Here is a 19,015-nt window from a genome sequence, read left to right as displayed (position 1 = left end):
CCGGAGGCTTTCCCAGGTACATTAGGTGCGAGGCCATAAGGGGCACACAGCTTAGACTAGCCAATGTACTGTACCTACTGGCATGAGTTTTTCGGGGAGGTAGGAGGAAACCGGAGAACATGTGACAAACAGTAACGTGAGCACAGGATCAAACCAGGGACAGCAACGCTACACGCTGCTCTAAAGCATTATGTTTTTGTTTTTTTTTAAAAAGTGTAATAATTATATATATATATATATATATATATATATATATATATATATATATATATATATATATATATATATATATATATATATATATTATGTTTATTCTTGGCCATTTCCTTTAGTCAGTAAACAGGAAATCTTACCAAGCAGTTGTTGTCATACACATTGTCCTTACTCAGGGACTCAAAGTTTCTGAAAGGAAACAAACACACATGAGTCACATGAGGTAAAACAGGACTGCTCATCTCATGTTTATGAACACATTCCGGTATGATTTCAGAGCACAGAAAAAAGAAAAGAAACGAAAAAAACATCACACGATGCTTTCTAAACTTTGCATTAAAGTATAAACGTGTTCCAAGATATTCAAGATAACATATGTGAGACAAAATCCTAACCCTATATTAGTGTCTAGAGTGACCAGGCTGTATGTTTCTAACATTCTGGATGCATTACTGAGCACTTTATTGTTCATAATCAATGGTCAAATGGCCTTCACATTAAGTTAACCATACCTGCAATGACATTCTCTATAAAATATGGTTATTTATATTCCTTTCAGGGCTTAAAAACAAACTAAAATCCTTATTAGAAATTCCTTCTTAACAGTACACCATGCAAATGCAGCTACTCTAGCTTATTTCCATTCAAAACTCATTCACAAATTGATCAACTGCATTGTTTACCTTATAAATAAAACATGTTAGTATGAGGTGTTTGGGGACAAATCACTTGGAGACAGGTTTGAAACTGTAAATAAATATGAGTTACAGGTACAGGTACAGTTGTAACTCAGTTACAAAGACAAACACTTCAGCGTTTATTAACATTATTAACATTACTGAGCAACAAAGCTGGGAACACAAACAAAATGTTTTTCATATTTTTTCACATCTAGCCAAGTGAATGTTTGAGAATGAGGACGCAGGCAGGTTCTGAATGAAACAACAACGCGTGAAAGTGGATTTAAAAGTCATTCTTACATGAGGTCCGGTCTGAATTTGTGGATGAGAGCACAGAAAGCCAGTCCGTCTCTGAATGAGGTGGTCATGTTGATTATATCCACATCTCTGTAGCCATCACACTGGACTTTACACCACTGCTGCAGCGCCTTGATGGCCGCCATCCTCCTATCCTACTACTGCTGCTCGCCCTCTCTCCCCTCTCTCTCTTTCTCCCTCTCAGTGCTCTGAGGCCATGCTTAGAGTCGGGAAAACCCCCAGGAAATACATGTTAGAACTGAAATCTGTTCCCAGAGGCACTTGGTACCCGTAGAGGTCACTGTTACACCAAAAAGTACAGCCAAACAAGTGGAAATTTTATCGTTTACTCGACCTTAACCACTTTCTTCCCTGCTGAAAAACAACAATAGAAACCAGCACAGAAATTCGAATGGCTTCCACTACAAATACCATTACAAACCATCAGCTAACCATTAAAACCATTACTGGTCCTTAATGGTATCCACTCGACATAACATGCCACCTATAGAAGGCAACAGATTGCCAGTAGACCAACAGGGACCAATGCAATTTCCATAAAAAAAAAATACAACTCCCATTATAACCATTAAAACCATTACCATTGCCATTACCGGTGCTTAATGGTATCCACTAGACATAACGTGCCACCAATAGAAGGCAATAGATTACCAGTAGACCAAAAGGGACCAATACAGTTAAGTGTATTAAAACCAATACAATTCCCATTATAACCATTAAAACCATTACAGAATTCTATGAGGGTTTTTATTATTTTCTTTTCCAGCAAGGTTTAGATATAAAAATAAGCACAATCCATCTCTATAAAGAAAATTCTATATCAGTACATTTACCTACATGTCAGGCGGTATCACAGCACCTTGTTGTTGATTAGTTTCCTATAACAGCACACCTGGCTGGAAAAAAAAAAAAGAAAAGAAAAACAATAGAAACCCTAATTTCAACATTTCGACAATGATTCAATGACAGTTTGGTTGATGCATTAACATTGATTCAGTGTTGATTCGGTGTTGATTCAGTGCTGGTCTGCTATCTGGGTAGTTATTGAACACTCATATTGTATTAATTAAATTAATTAATTAAAGGTGCATCCGTTGAAATCGTCTTCCCTTCTTACTTTTCATCTTCATATTGCGAGCTTTCATATTTTAATGAAGAGGTTATGATCATGAACAATGTACCATTTGCCATGGCCGCTCATGATGTCGCTCACTCTTCTGTAGTAACGGTTTCAGTTTTCACTTTTATATAATCCTTACTTATGTACTGTATATCATGTATAAAGCTGTTGAATTCTTGAATCTGACTGAAGAATTTTCTATAACACCACGCCTCTGACAATAGTGCTGGTGTTCTAGATTCATTCTATTTTTTGTTCAAACCGACCTACAAAATATTTGTAGCCAAATGCCCCAATGCAGTTTCCATTCAAACCAACACAATTCCCATTATAACCATTACCATTGCCATAATTGTAGCCAAATATTTTGTGCTGGATTTTCGATTTCATTAATGCGTAATCTCTCAGAACATGCTTCTGGCAGAAAACTACAGGTGACACATTTTAATAATGTAGTAAAGCGAAACACTTGGTAGTAAGTCTCAATATTTAGGACAATGTGTCAGAGTTTATATTAATGTACTCGTTGCAATATGTCATCTTTTTTTGTAGCAACCATTTACATATCAACTTTCAGAACCCTCTAGGTAAACAGATGAAAGAAAACAACAACAACAACAAATGTGTGTTATTGTCTTGAAGTTTTGAGTGAGGAAATGTTTGTAAGGAGTCTCCAGTGTCAGCGCATTGTAACAGCTGTTCCTTTAGGTTTTCCAGCACATGACAGGAGAGTCTTTGTAGTTTTTTGGTAATGTGACAGACTGTATTATTAACTTCAGAAGGGAGCAAAAAAGAGGCAAGGAGAAGGAATAACTGTTTATAGCTGTTAAGATGTTAGTGATAACAAGAACTAACTTGCTGTACAGATATTTCACAATATATGGATTAAAAAGTATGATTTCATACAAAAAAAATCGCAGTCTTTGGCATATCGTTGTAGTGTAGGAGGAATGCAACCCTTAGGGGTGTGGTGTGATTGGAAAATACTTAGCTGTAGTGGTAACAGATAATGCCATCCCATTGATTATTTTAAACAACATGCCCGGAATTAATTTACTCCTTACTTGATTATTTATTTATTTATTTATTTATTTATAAGTTCAAGAAGTACTTTTAAGGTAACTATTTTGACCATTTAGGTCATAAAACAGCAAAATCCATTTTTGCTTCCAGAAAAGTTATTTTTAATCTATTCCACAGCTTCACATTTATATTTTTTAAAATAGTTTGTAGTGATGTGATGTTTCCATATGGCTTATAAATGTATCCATCTTTTTGCTTTGATCACAGTACTAAATATGAACACATTAACACACATGTTATTGCTGTTTATAATGAATGGTCAATGGAAATGAAATCGATCTGCAGTTACATTTTCTATAAAAATCTGTGATTTATAATATTTTCAGGCATTCAAAACAACAACAGCTTATTAAAAATCCCTGTGAACATTAAAAGCAAGCAAATGTAGCTCTCCTGGCTTTTATCTATTCAAAAGTTGATTTGTCATAATGAATATACTACAGGGTGTTCCAAAAGTCTCCATATATAGAGGACTATGTTTGCCAGCACCAGATCTGTTGTGCCTTCATCAGTGGATGTTCGTGGACATGTTCACGGACATCCACTTCTTCTCGGTCGGTCCGCAACACATCCAGTCTTTCTGAATAAATTTGGCAGCAGTGTCGTGTGTGATGTGCTTTTATATATATATATATATATATATATATATAAATATAAATATAAATATAAATATAAATATAAATATAAATATAAATATATATAAATATAAATATAAATATAAATATATATAAATATAAATATAAATATATATAAATATAAATATAAATATATATATATATATATATATATATATATATATATATATATATATATATATATATATATATATATATATATATATATATATATATAATGTATATAGACACCAAGTACGAAACAGTTTGGAGGACATTTTTGCTAAAAAGTGTTTATTTCCCCTATGTATGGAGACTTTTGGGACACACTGTGCTGTATATTTTGAAATTTCAACAAGCATGCTTTTTACTAAAAATACTAAAAAATAAATAAAATGCCTCTGCAGATGTATCCAAGACCAGAAGAGGGTGTTCTTACATCACAGTGAGCCTTACAGCATAACCCTGATCTCTCAGTAGCACACTTCCTAAGAGTCAGTATATATATATATATATATCAGTTAAGGCTTTGAGCGCATATTAGGGTCAAATGAAACTAAATAAGTGCCTGTAATTATTTTTGGAAGACATTAAATTGTTCTGTAGGTAACACCTAGGCACGGCATGAAAGGGGAAGAAGGAGAAAAGCATGACGAGCAGGTTTACAAATGTGATGTTCACTGAGCACTTCTGTCAAGGAGAGGGCATTCATTTTTCAACCATCCCCATTGTGTTCGCAACAAGCTTGTGGCAGCTTGCAGACATTCTCTCTCTCTCTCTCTCTCTCTCTCCTGAAACAGGATAGCTGACTAAAGGTGAAGCCATTGATGAGATCATCATTCGTTTCCTCATCAGACAAAACACTTAACATTTGCCTTTTCTTAGCTCGAAACGTCCCGTCCCCCCCCCCCCCCACACCAATCCAGCGAGGAGAGACATTATCACAACCGTGATCATGATTAATATCGCACTGTTTAATAATACAATTTGAATTACAGTGTAAATGCTCAGTATTAGTCTATATAAAAATATAACGATCAAGTCTCGGGAAAGTAATGTGAAGTGAATATTATTACATAACAGGAACGGTAATGTTCATATTTGGTATCAATATCTTGGTGATGATAGAGATTGACAAGAGCTGTGGAAAATATTCACATACTGTATATTAATACAACAGAAATACCAGGCTAAAATAAAGAATTACTTAAAAGCATCATCCTCAACTTGTGTAATCATGAGGTGACAATAAATAAACTAGCATCACTAGGTATTCAGATATTCCCAGTTCACAGTGGAGTTTGGGAACCCAGACCTTCATCAGTCACTTTTGGACACGTGTGCTTTTAAGCACCACTTCTTATCGTCCTTGGCTGCAGTGCTGTGGATCTCGGCTTCGTAATCCCTGGCTTTGGCCCTCAGTTTGGCAATGCTGCAGAAGCGGAATTCCTCTGGACTGCTTTCTGGTGATCCTGCCTGCTGTCTGGACCCCTGGTGCAGTCTGTGTCCAGCGCTCCTCTCCTGTTTGCTGTTCCAGCATGGCACCTGGTCGCTGTCTGTCTCTGTGCTCCTCCTGGATGGTGCTGGTTTTCTGGCCTCACTGTCGTTCCTACACAGGTCTCCACTCTGGCCTTGAAGTTTCATCTGTCTGCGCATCTTCGCCCTACGATTCTGGAACCACACCTGTACCATACAGACGCATAGCGTGAGGCGCGGGAATCATCAGTGCATTAATATTTACCACACGTGTAAACTAGAGATAAGTGGCAGGATACCACTGTTTCTTATCTGATATGGAAATCTTGAATATCAGCGGACACCCAGACTCATCCCTTAATGTTTTTTTTTTACGAAGATTAGTGGTTAGCAAGTTTGCCTCGCACCTCCAGGGTTGGGGGTTTGAATCCCGCCTCCCTGCATGTTCTCCCCGTCCTCTGGGGGTTTCCTCTGTGTATTCCAGTTTCCTCCCCCAGTCCAAAGACCTGCATTGTAGGCTGATTTGTGTTTCCAAAATTTTCCGTAGTGTGTGAGTGGGTGTATGAATTCGTGTGCGACTGTGCCCTGCGAAAACCATTAAAGTCGCGTGATATGTAAAGATTTCCAGTTCCATAAATATAATTCCAATCTTTGCCATTTCCTACAGGATCTGATATCCCATGTGCTTTCTCTGAAATCCGCCGGCATTTTTTGCTGGTATCGTGCCCTCTCTAGTATAAACAGATATGGATTCTCGGCTCCAATTTTAAGAAGTGATCAAAATGATCAGCTAATTACCAAACCCTATAAAAGATAATAGAAGAAAGAATGTGCAATAGTACCATATCGATCATGGAGTAGCTCTCCATGACTGATACGGTGAACAGCCGACATACACAATGTAGTTTGAAATGCCTGACCATAAGGGTCAGTGATCATCAATAACATAAAGCCATTCTAAAGAGATCATACCTGAACTCTAGCCTCGATTAAGTCCAGTCGGAGTGCCAGGGCCTCGCGCATGAACACGTCAGGGTAGTGCGTGCTCTTGAAGGCCTTCTCCAGCTCTTCCAGCTGCCAGCTGCTGTAGTTGGCACGAGCACGCCGCTGCTTGGCGGGCCGAAGCTCATCTGGAAGCATGTGGCCAATTAGGTGGATGCCAGCGGCTGACGGGGGAACTAACAGCTCTGGATTGGCTAATTAGCGCTGCATTCATTAAGCTCTCTCTGGCGAAGCCGCGTAATTGATTGTTAGTTACAAGCTGTTAGCTGATCCTTTGTAAACATTCAAGTCCCATTAAATGCCAAGGATGGCTATTATCAGAGAATAGGCCATCATCCTCAAATTACCTCTCATACTGTGAATTACATGTACATTATTAAAAATACATTGCCTAAATAAGCAACACAAGACAATCTATTTTGCTGCTTCACTGGCCAAAAGACAACATTTTGTCCTTTAACATACGTTTTCGTATTGAAGGAGGTGTTTGTTTTGTTATGACAGGCAATAATTTAAAGAAAATGTGGTCTGTCAATACTGTACAGTCTTAATAAACAAAACTTTTGACGACGCTTACCTGTGTCACTGGAAAGTCGGACCACGGAAGATGCCTGTGAGGCCAGGAGCAGAGCTTGTTTACAAGGCTCGGGCTGTAGGTATGTGCGCAGGAACTCGTAGCTGAGCAGTGGAGCAGGGATCAAGAGCTGAGGATGGCCCAGCCTGCTAGGAAAGGCAGGGAAGAACTGAGTCGCTGGCGAGTGCAGAACAGCAGGACTCAGAGAAGAGAGTAGCTGCCCAGAGCTGAACATGATGATCCACTAGAGAAGATCCACACTTCGGTCACAGTCCAGAACAGGCCAGAGCTGTAGATGTTTGAAAGTCAAGTGAGATAGGTGTAGGATGTGCCTCAATCGATGATGAGTGATGATGAGTTTTTGGAATGCAGGTCTTCCTGGAGTACAAATAGCAAATTAAAATATAAAATGAAGCTGTTAAATATTTAAAATGATCATTTCAGTCTCACAAAAAAAAAAAAAAAAAACATCCTGAGATCTGTGGACGCTTCCAGTAGGATGGACCAAGAAATGATCTGTGCTCTTCTCCAGCCTAAAGAAAAGTCACCCGAGTCAGATGTTAACCACTTTCATAGGCGCCCCACCTTCTTGCCTGGTCACATGACTCACCTGTGACCACTAATGCGTCTTGAACAGGGCTTGGTTTGAAGGAAAAACATCCCGTCATGGAGACAGGAGTTCACCCTATGCTTCATTTAAGACCAGACTCTGAGAACATCCCTCTTCATCAGTGGTTCATCATGACACCTAATTCCTTCATGTGAAATAGAGAGGCCCAGCAATACTCCATTTGCAGAGGTCTTGTTTTTATTATATAGCCTTCTTCAGACAAGTTCAGGCATTAGTCAGCTTCTGTGTTATCTATTAATGTGACAAAGCAGACACAAGGCACTGGAGTGTAAAGAGAAATGAAGGTGAAGGAAAGAAAAAAAAAAAAGCACAGTTCCTGCTATGTGAACTCATACATGAAAACTTTTTTTTTTTTTTTTTAATGTGACATTAATTAGATTTGAATTGTTTTTTTCTTCTAGAGGAATCCAGACACTTGTTACGCACTGGAACGCTGAACAAAATGGAGATTACGTAGACATTTAAAAAATAATAATAATAAAAATAATACACTTTTTGCGATACACAAAAACCAGTCCACTTTTCATTTGACTCGCCTTCATGTAGCCACTCAGCAGGCTTTTTGTCTGGTTCTGCATACTGCACTTTCTATGAGTCTTAAAACGCACACTGATTTTAAATTAAAAACAAAAGGATCAGGAGTTGGCAGCTGAGAAGCTTTCAGTAAGGACCCCGAGCTTTAGATAAACATCTTCTGCAGAAGCACAAACAGCTTCTGTTTACACATTAAACACATCATCCTAATTGGCCCACATAATTGACATTCATTTACTAGCCCGTTTACGGCATATGGCTGTTTGCATCTCACTCATTTGCCCCTCTACGCAACTGGAAAAAAAAAGGGAGACTGCCCTCGGGGAAGGTGCTGATGAGTTTCTATAATCGGATGCGACTCAAAAATGAAATTTACAAAGCGACTCGGTCTGAAAACGCGAGATTTGTCTGAGCGGATGGGAATTGTGTCACTAAATGGAAAAGATTCCACCCGACAGCTTTGATTCAGGAACTGTCTGAGTGGGCGATCTTAATCAAAGCAGAGAAAGATCACCTGTCCAAAACGAGTGGAAAAGCTCAAGGCTGGGATGAGGACACAAACGATACTTGTGTCACAGAAGAAAACAACGGTTTTCACAGCCAAGGCTGGATCACCCATGTGAAGGAATTCCAACACAGGTGAGAAAATTTGACTCAAAAGCTGTAAATTCGTCGCTTATTTGATACAATTCCACACTCCACACTGGGGCAGTGGTGGCTTGGCAGTTAAGGCTCTGGGTTACTGGGTTCAAGTCCCAACACTGCCAAGCTGCCACTGTTGGGCCCTTGAGCAAGGCCCCTGACCCTCCAGGGGCGCTGTATCATGGCTGACCATGCACTCTGACCCCAGCTTCCTGACACGCTGTGGTATGCGAAGAAAAGTATTTCACTGTGCTGTAATGTATATGTGAATAATAAAGACTATCATTATTCTTCGATTATTTCTTCTGTTGTAATATTTCAGTTAACCTGTCTTGTCGCATGTCGTCATCAGTGACCCCTTTCTACTGTATGTTTACTGTCACTTACAGCATAAAGTATCCAAAGTATACTTATTAAATCTTGCCAAAAAACACATCAATCGAAAGTTCTAGAACTTCCGCTTCAACACAGGACCACTGTTTTACCATTTCTATCTATTAGCGACTCTAATTTCCTAATTTGTGTCAAGGGAACAAATCAAAACCTGCTAGACAAAACAGGAGCTCATAGCTGTAAATATATAGCATACAGTCACAAACATATTCTTCCATTTATTTATATAGAAAAGAAGTACAACACATTGCACTGTAATTATTAAATTCTAAACTGTAATTGTAAAGTTATCTGTCTCTAACTTCTTTTTTTTTTCTTTTTAATGAATGTTTTCGCTTAGATGACACTTTGAAGAGCACTATTATGCATGCAGTGACAAGGATTCTTGAACTACAGCCATTTAAGTTTGGCATTTCCTGATCTGTGCTCCAACAGGTTGATTTTGATGTTATTACATACACTTCATGTCATGAAGCAAGGGAAAAGCATTTTTTTTATTCCCAAATGATAGAACATTCAGAATCAAAATGAATATGTTGGAAATTATTTGTTTATTAGTTTTATGCCACTTTATTAGCTGTAAGCTCTTGACAGCCAGCTTCCTAGCTGCACCATTATCAGTTAGATTATTAATAACTACTATTAGTCTAATAATCCAGCTGCGTTTATAAACTAGTTAATCTGGGAACATTCTGTATGCTTACAGTAGGTCGTGCAAATAACGAGCAGCCATTTTGAGTGGCTCAATACTACCATATACTGTCCATTTTAGCAACAGAAAATATCTTGAATCTAGTCATATTTATTTAGTATTTCCTATTATCAGATTACAATAAATCAAATAGCAGATTTCTAGACATTTCAAGCTTGAACCGATCTTTGCTAATTTTAGTTTTGCTAATTTTAAGAATTTGTTTTTAAGAAAGAAGCAATAATCTGCCAATAAGAGTTAGGCTTAGGTTTAACGATCTTATATTTGGTTTATTGGATTCTTATAATACGAAATACTCAATAAATTTGTTTATATTCAAAATATTTTCACTTGCTAAGATGTTGTTTTTTGCAGCTATATATGGATCTATTCAATACGGCTGCTAGTTCCATCCATCCACAATCGGGTCGCGGGGACGACTGCTAGTTATTGTTAAATAATTGTATTATTTATTTATTTTTGCAGTGTAGACACATCAACTACTTTAAAAAGTAAGTATTTTTTCCATAGTTGAGCTAATCAACCCCATATCCGGCTAGCATTAAACTAAGCTCAATGCTAGCACAGCTAAAAGCTAAAAGTTTAACATTTTCAAGTTAACATAGGTCCATTAAAAAAAGTGGTCAAAAACAATCGAGTAACTACTGGTTTTTAAAAAAAAAATAAATAAAAAAAAATAAAAAAAACACTACAGGAAGCTTGCACAGATATCCGAGTTTACATCGTCGCTGTTATTCAAAGAGGAATTGCGATCCTTTCGACACAGCTGCATGGCAGGCGTTGACGGACAGGCGATGAGTGCGCTGTGATTGCTTGTTGGGGAACCAAACACAGGTGTGTCAATTAATCCACTGAAAACCTATTACCTCACAGACACCTCTGGCTGATCAGATCAGAGCTTGGAGAATACGCCGAGCTGTCAACAGAGCTCTGTGCTAACTGCACCAGGCTTTGATCAGAGCACAGCTGGTCAGAACAAACAAAAGTCACTGGGCCACAAACAGCAACGAGGGCGAGACATCTCTCCACACCTGGCCGGATGCCGAATATTCTCTCTGCACTAGCGTTAACAGCTGGAATTGAATCACACTTGCTGGGATGGACGTTTCAGTACTGTACAATGTCACGACAATTCTTTGATCAGATGATTCAAGTATACGTGTAGAATGCAAACATGAACTCTCCAGCATTCCTTAGTGATATCAGGAACTACTAGGCCTACATGTATACAATACAATAGCATGGCCTGTCAGGTTACTGGCTGTAAGGGAGGTTAAATAAACAGTGTGTGTGTGTGGGAGATAGAAGGATCAGTTGTGTGTTAGTGCTCTGGTCACTAGGTAAACAGTGGAATTTCAAGACTCCTTATATTGTAATGTTTGTTCTTCAGCCCTCACACTAAAACACCCATTGAAGTGTGAGTGAAAACCAGACTGGCTGTTAGCAATGGAAGCCATTTCCCAACCATGGAAGCCACTAGAAAAACAAGTCCAATCAGAATCCAGAACAATTTATGTATCAAAGGCACATTAGAACGCACAGAGTAGCGCTTTGGTGTTCCACAATATGACCCCTGCTATGATACCTGCACGCAAGCCGCTTTGAAACCGAGAACAAGCAAACATGTTCTGGCCTATATAAATTCCGCTCAGGCTAATCTCGCTTGTTTTTAATACAAAATCACAATTAAAGCAAATCATCAAACTATAAGATGGTAAATAGCCGTCCTAAATGGTTCGGCAACAGCAAACCACGCCACGCTATTTGTTATGCTCTTCCATTCATGGCACCATTAACCGAACTCGAATGAGCTCGCGGCTGCATCGGAGTGCGGCACGGATTCTCTTGATTGATCTATTTGCGAAGCCGGATCGTAATTTCGAAGGGCTAATTGCTTTCTGCAGCGCTAGGAAATGATTCATGCATTATCGCCTGACTGTTTGGTGCAGGCTTACACAGCAGGGCTGAGATGCAATACGGAAGGAACGGAGAGCTGAGGAAATCAGCACTTCTCTGCTTACTATAAAACAAACACGACTTTTATTTTTCCTTTATTATGGACTTTTCTGCGGAATCTGATCCAATTAAGTGCTTCATTATGATCTTCAGGGGCGCACGGTGGCTTAGTGGTTAGCACGTTCGCCTCACACCTCCAGGGTTGGGGGTTCGATTCCCACCGTGGCCCTGTGTGTGCAGAGTTTGCATGTTCTCCCCGTATGAAGAGTATGAATGGGTGTGTGAGTGATTGTGCCCTGCAATGGATTGGCACCCTCTCCAGCGTGTACCTCGCCTTGTGCCCGATGCTTCCTGGGATAGGTTCCAGGTTTCCCCGTGACCCTGAAAAGGATAAATGGTATAGAAGATGGATGGATAGAAGATGGTATAGAAGATGGTTTCCCCGTGACCCTGAAAAGGATAAACGGTATAGAAGATGGATGGATGATGATCTTCATGTTCTTCCAGTTGTGCCCATGTACAGGCTGTCAGATTCCAGGCTAGATGTGCCAGCACATGATCCAAATGACACAGGGTTCTAGCCATGCATAAAACCATTAATACTCATCACCATGAGTGACATTTAAGCAAACAGTATGCATGTACAGGCAGAAGATGACATGACCCCTAGTTTGAGTCATGGGAAAGCGTGTTTTAAATTGTTACAGGCAAACAAAAGTGAAAGCTCTGATAAAAATCAAAAGTTTAAGGGACGTGAGAAAGGATGATTTATCATTTCAGCCATTGAGGAGAATTAGAAATATGTCCACGGGTCACATGACCGTTTTGGAGTCAGCTAAACTTTTGCTCTGTCTTGGTTTACACCAAAATGAACATTGTACTGATTTCCAGGTTAGTCTGAGGACACTGTAATGAAGCTGTTTAATGGATCACCAAATTGATTTTCAATTCAATTACATATATTAAAAAAACAAAAAAACATAAAAACAACCAGACTTCAAGCGAAAGATGTAAGACAAACTTGGCATTGCGATAGTGTTTAGTGGATTCCGTACGTCTTCACTCTCTCCCTGTGGTAATTGTATCTCCTTATAGTCATCAGGGCTGATTGCTTTAGTCCCGGATCATTGGCGCTGGGCTAAACCAGAGAGCCCGGGCTGCTTTTTCATGTCAAAGCCTTCAAGGAAAGCATTTGCAATCCAACGGCAATCACACTTTATACTTCAAAGCACCAGAGGAAAAGGGAAGAGGCACTCGGCGTTCACCTTTTTCTATGCTATAGCTAGGCACCAGTCATGCGTAAAGGAAGAGGAGATGATCTAAGGTGAAGGTGCTATTGAGGAGAAGACAGAGCCGACAGGTGTGCACCAGGCAGGTAGCAGCACATCATGGACTGTCCCCCTAAAAAAAAAAAAAAAAAAAAAAAAAAAAAAACTGTTGAAGAAGACACGAGTAGTCTAGAGCTTTCATTCATTAAAATGAATGGTTCTAGAGGTGGAACTTGTTTACACTTGTACAGACTTTTCTACTTTCCACAAATGTGGGACTTTTTCTTTTCGTTTTAGACACAGACTTGTTTCAAATGTCATTCCTTAACTCGTTAAGTCGTTTACTGACTCGAAAGGGGAAGGAAAAGGGGTCATTTCTTTTCATCCATCTCAAGCTGAGCCCAGGTTTTCAGCTTGAATTACCTGTATGTACACTAGTCTTGTTCCAGCATGCCACTCCATGACAACTGCAGCCATTCAAATGTATATAAACCATTGGCAATAAAACGTCACATTGCAGTAAATATTGTTAAATAGCATGATTAATGTAAAATATTACACCTTGAGATTTACATAAGATCATTTCAATGTTCCTAACTGCTGTAAAAACACAATGTCCTCTAAACTCTCCCCACTGATTAGTGTCGGGAATAGTGACGGTTCTCACCTTACCTAATAGTCATTCCTTTTTGCTTTAATTCCCACCCTTTCCTGTAACAAAAGTCTTTGTATTTTAGTACAGAGTCTACCTAATAGTTATCCATGGGAATGGTTGTTCAGAACGTTTTGTGAGCGAGGTGTTTTAAAAGTGGTTGTGAATGTAACTGTCGGAGTCTGCATGGGTTATGTTCAAACTGTCTTAATAAAAACTAAGGTTTCTATTAATAACAACAGTGTTCCTCTGTCAGTCAGTCAAGCACAACGTATGGTATTTAAAAATAAAAAATTTACGATTAATCAACCATATATATATACATATACATATATATACACACACACACACACACACACACACACACACACACACACACACACACACATATACATATTATACACATATATACATATATATATATATATATATATTATACACATATATACATATATAGCTATAGCACCTATGTTATCATAAAAACTATAATAACTGATATGGCCTTACTTTAACTTCCTAGTGATGCACTCTGTACTCAAGAAAATCCCGAATCCTTCTTTTTGATTGGATTGAAAATAGACTACTTGAAATATCTTGAAATGTTCAATCGAGCAGATCTTGAGATCCGAATTGTTGATTATTTTCAAACTTCTGTTAGTTATTTACTGACTTGGCAAATGTTTTCCCATTTTAAAATTCCCCAAAAAATTCCCAAAATAAAATTCTTTGTTATTTTCACATCCTTTTTACATGCTCAACGCAGTAAATGTGATGCTTCGTAACTCATGTTTGAGTAGAGATGTTATCTTTCGTCCCATATGGCATTACGTCTGGTGGTAAGGATGGGAGCAGTCTTCAAAATTCCTTTTTCTGGAATTTTACCATGTCACAGTTTAACTGCAGTTTTCACAGAGTGACCCAGCTACAGAATTTGGCCATCAAGTTCTAACTGCATAAAAAATTACATAAACGATGTGAAATGTTCCCAATTTCCCCCCAAACTCTGCTTTTAATGATGGCCCTAGCTATTAACTGTAATAACACACATTCCTATTTCCCAGCAATCAGTGCTACTCTGCATAATATGGACACTAAATCCAAATCCACTTAAGGCTCAGTTATCATTATGCCCCAAGTCTCTTTGTGGAACACCAATGTCTGAGCAGCTGCTTTTACTGAGTAATCACAGATCTGTCAGGGGAAAAAGCAGTGTGTCAGTGAATCATCACAGAGTCTTCAATAACACTTCCCCACCCAAGCAGAACTGTCACTCAGCTCCGTTCCGCCCCAGTGCCAGGCAGCCTGTGGAGAAAATGGCCCGGGCAAGAAAAGCCATCTGGGCCAAGCTGCTGAAACCCAGCTCCTAAAAGCTGTCGAAAAAAACCCCAAAACAACAGACTTGCTATGCAACACCTTACAGGTGCAATTAAGGCAGATCAAGCACTTCATCGTCTAGAGAAATGATTTAGAAGAACTAAAGCCATCATCTCTGAAGGAGTTAGAAAAACAGGAGTAATTGCAACGAGCCACTCAGATGGTCTGGTACAAATTAGAATGAAAATTTCTGTGTAAGCTCACATTTCACACAGTGTAAAGGTATGCCTCAATGGAATGCTAATAATTTTGGCAAAAAGAAGCAAGGAGCGGTGTTGAAAAGCCGTGTACTGCTCTCGCCGCTGAGATCAGTCCTGATTTGGCATCACATTAAAACTTACTTGTCTTTCACTGTAATCTAGCGGGAAGCTTTGCGGCCTCACAGCTCCAGGGTCCGCAATCCTGAGCTCGGGTTACTGTTTGTGTGAAGTTTTGCATGTTCTCGCTTTGTCTGCGTGGGTTTCTTCGACGTTCTCCGGTTTCCTCCAACCTTCAAAAACATGCCAGTAGGTGGACTGGCTATTCCAAATTGCCCTTAGATGTGAATGAGCCAGAACATTAAACCCACTGACAGGTGAAGAGAATAACATTGATTATCTCATTACACTGTCAGGGGGTGGGATATATTTATCACGCAGCAAGTGAACAGTCAGTTCTCGAAGTTGATGTGTTGGAAGCAGGAAAAATGGGCAAGCGTAAAGATCTGAACGACTTTTATAAGAGCCAAATTGTGATGGTTAGACCACTGGGTCAGAGCATCTCCAAAACAGCAGGTCTTGTGGGGGGTTCCTGGTATGCAGTGGTTAATACTTACCAAAAGTGATCCAAGGAAGGACAACCAGTGAACTGTCGACTGGGTCAGGGGTGTCCAGGGCTCCCTGATGTGCATGGGAAGAGAAGGCTAGCCCGTCTGTTCCGATCCCTCAGAAGAGCTACTGTAGTACAAATTGCAGATAAAGTTAATGCTGGCTCTGATAGAAACACAGTGCATCACGGCTTGCGGTGTATGGGGTCCACCGCTGAAAGCGCATGTTACTTTGACACGTACCACCTACCTAGACATTGTTGCAGAACAAGTACACCTCTTCATGGCAACAGTATTCCCTAACAGCAGTGGCCTCTTTCAGCGGAATAATGCGGCCTGCAACAATTGGTTCAGGAAGGGTTTGAAGAACATGACAGAGTTCAAGGTGTTGACTCGGCCTCCAAATTCCCCGGATCTCAGTAAGATCGAGCATCTGTGGGACGTGCTGGACAAACAAGTCCGATCCATGGACGCCCCACCTCACTAATTAATGGATCTGCTGCTAGCCTCTTGGTGCCAGATACCACTGCACACCTTCAGAGGTCTTGTGGAGTCCATGCCTCGACGGGTCCGAGCTGTTTTGGCGGCCTAAGGGGGACTTACACAATATAAGGCAGGCGGATTAAATGTTATGGTTGATCAGAGTACGGTATTTTGGCGTGCGGTAATAAAATAAGTGAAAGTGATACGATGAATTAAGATTTGATTTGTTTGCCATTAAAATGTCAAAAGATCAAAAGGTCAACTAGCTGTAATGTTAGACACCTGGAAAGTTTCACATTCCCCTAGCAAGTAATCCAGAGTATGTTCTACTCCTGACAGTATGTGTGATTCGTTTATGACATAAGATTTTCCTCAAATTCCTTAGTCACTTATGACAAGCTAAAAGGAGAGCAGAGAATATGCGCAAGATGGAGGATATATGTGGAGCTCAGTGAGGGAGAGGGCTCAGCTTTCATCGGTATCCGAAGTTGCTGGTATGGTACGGGCACGTCACACTTTTCCATCCCATTCATGCTGCATTGCACATTAGAGTGCCCCATTGTCAACAAACACCGCCTCAGCCACTCAGCCTTCCTGCTAAAAAGCCCCTATAAGTTGGTCTCATTTGCTGAAGGGAGCATATATAGAGTGTATAATCAATTACAGACATGGTTCATATAGCTGCGTATAACCTGAGCTCACCAGCATGATCTTCATCCACTTCCCTTCAAACAGACAAAGAGGTGTCTCAGATGAAGTGACACCAGTCGAAAACAACTCACACTTTCATGGCAAATTGGCTTCCATTAGAGCAGTGTAGCATAGCAGAAATTTCGTCAGGGACGCAAGTATGGGGGAGAGCCAAGAAAACTTAGCGTGACTCATTTGTAAGCATTCACTAGGACTTCACTGCCCTTCTGTGCTGTTCCACAAACAATAGACTGAAATAAACCATGATCCCATAAATGAGATGCTGAAAATATGATCTCTGAAAACAATCGGCATGTCTGCAAACACGCAGAAAAACTGAGAACTTTTTCAGACATCTTTTTTTTATTATTCTTCAAAGTACTCTACAAAGAAATTCTGACGTGGGGGGGGGGGGGGGGGGGGGGGGGGCAATGAAACACAATCATTTATAATATACAATAAGACAATATTTTCGAATGCATTGATGTTAGTCTTTTTTTGGTAAACGATTTAGCAGGACCTTCACATTTAAGGCAGCTAAAAATCACAAGATTCTCAAATCAAAGTGTGTTTAGAATAACAAAGTAAAACTGGAGGCCTATGTTGTAGCCTCCATGTGCAGGACCTTCATGGACTCTGCGATTACAGAGCTGGTGTCTATCTGGCCATAGATGCCCACTAGGAAGGCCTTGTGGAGCAGAATGCCAGCGTGCTCTAGAAAAGAAGAAGAAGAAGAGGGGGGGAACATGAAAATACCAAAATACCTCCAGGATTTTGTGAAAAAATATCACTGTGAAAGACCAAAACTCACAAATTGCATAACAAATGTACACACATACACACACACACACACACACACACACACACACACAGAGCCCTCCACTAATATTGACACCCTTGATAAATATGAGCAAAACTGCCATTATTGTTGATCAATGGGAATATACTTCAAATATATTTTTCTCATATGAATTCATAGGGGTGCCAATAATTGCTGCACACCTATATTTAACAAAGATATATTTTTGATAAACCTGTGTTTTGTTTGCAATTGTTTGATATCCATGAGAGTTTTTTTTTATTTTTATTTTTTTAACAAAAGATTAACCAATAAAGACAATTCACACCCTTCCTTGTTCATACTTTCCAAGGGTGCAAATATTAATGGAGAGCACTGTATGAACACAACGCTGCTCATTTCTCACAGGTCTTTGTCAGAAAAATGTTCAGAGTATATTACCTTGGCAGAGGAGCACATATTCTGGAAGGTTCCTCAGGGCTGTTTGGATAACATCAAAGTTCCCGCTGCCCAGGCAGTACATGAAGGTGGGCAGGAAGTCTGACGCCAGACTACAAGAAACCAAGGAACAAAACACAGATGAATTATTTTCACAGATCAGTTGCGAAGTCGTAACAGAGTCATGAGTAGTCACCGTGTACGATCCGACAGCTTTGTTAACGTTGTCGTTAAAAAAAAAAAAAAAAAAAACCTCATTAAAATGCATTTCTGCATTTTATTGCTTAGTGTGCTTCTTTTCTTCGCAGCCTCTCTCTCTCTCTCTCTCTCAGCTGACAATGACAACATGATGACATTGGGCCTTATTTATCAAGCTGGATACGAATTATGCGTAAATCGGCATGAGCACTTGCACAAGAAATTTGGTATTCATGAAAATCCAGTAAATACAAAAAAACCCCAAAAAACCAACCACGTTTATCTCTATTCCTGCTTCTGCGCGTGTGTAAATGTACGTGTAAGAAGACTAACTAATGTAAACCTCGTCTTGATCAACTT

At 39.5% G+C, this 19,015-nt stretch overlaps 3 protein-coding genes and 1 long non-coding RNA gene across 12 annotated transcripts in view; all 4 read right to left on the bottom strand.

Annotated features, from left to right (window-relative positions):
* micall2a (mical-like 2a) overlaps positions 1–1,399 on the bottom strand; it is a 39,755-nt gene extending 38,356 nt beyond the window's left edge. For 6 of the 7 annotated variants that reach the window (XR_008393379.1, XR_008393380.1, XM_053675212.1 and 3 more), the window contains exons 1-2: positions 1,194–1,333; positions 354–402 (exon numbers count right to left, since the gene is read on the bottom strand). Coding sequence is in view for 5 of the 7 variants with exons in the window: in XM_053675212.1 (XP_053531187.1) it covers positions 354–376 (23 nt within the window). In the remaining 2 variants the exon portion in view is untranslated. Of the gene's footprint in view, positions 1–353; positions 403–1,193 lie in introns of all 7 variants that reach the window. The other variant, XM_053675210.1, reaches the window with a different exon arrangement.
* Positions 1,400–4,981: 3,582 nt separating this feature from the next.
* Positions 4,982–8,941, bottom strand: si:dkey-43p13.5 (paired mesoderm homeobox protein 2). Its single transcript, XM_047150387.2, has 3 exons — positions 7,084–8,941; positions 6,477–6,634; positions 4,982–5,711 (listed from the first exon to the last, which is right to left on the bottom strand). The coding sequence occupies exons 1-3, from the start codon at positions 7,313–7,315 to the stop codon at positions 5,349–5,351; spliced, it is 753 nt and encodes a 250-aa protein (XP_047006343.1). The 5' UTR covers positions 7,316–8,941; the 3' UTR covers positions 4,982–5,348.
* A 3,450-nt stretch (positions 8,942–12,391) lies between these two features.
* Positions 12,392–17,628, bottom strand: LOC128629059 (uncharacterized). The gene is made up of 3 exons (XR_008393378.1): positions 16,298–17,628; positions 16,057–16,177; positions 12,392–13,349 (listed from the first exon to the last, which is right to left on the bottom strand). It is a non-coding gene; the product is annotated as an uncharacterized LOC128629059 (long non-coding RNA).
* Positions 17,629–17,711: 83 nt separating this feature from the next.
* The window catches only part of ints1 (integrator complex subunit 1), a 32,944-nt gene continuing 31,640 nt past the window's right edge, over positions 17,712–19,015 (bottom strand). For all 3 annotated transcript variants that reach the window (XM_017454658.3, XM_017454659.3, XM_017454660.3), the window contains 2 exons: positions 18,461–18,570; positions 17,712–17,934 (listed from right to left, as the gene is read on the bottom strand). In XM_017454658.3, the coding sequence (XP_017310147.1) occupies positions 17,819–17,934; positions 18,461–18,570 (226 nt within the window). In that variant the 3' untranslated portion in view covers positions 17,712–17,818. The remainder of the gene's footprint in view (positions 17,935–18,460; positions 18,571–19,015) is intronic.

The sequence above is a fragment of the Ictalurus punctatus genome, chromosome 24 (genome assembly GCF_001660625.3).
Source record: "Ictalurus punctatus breed USDA103 chromosome 24, Coco_2.0, whole genome shotgun sequence".
Taxonomy (NCBI): Eukaryota; Metazoa; Chordata; class Actinopteri; order Siluriformes; family Ictaluridae; genus Ictalurus; species Ictalurus punctatus.
This window is presented reverse-complemented; position numbering and strand designations above follow the sequence as displayed.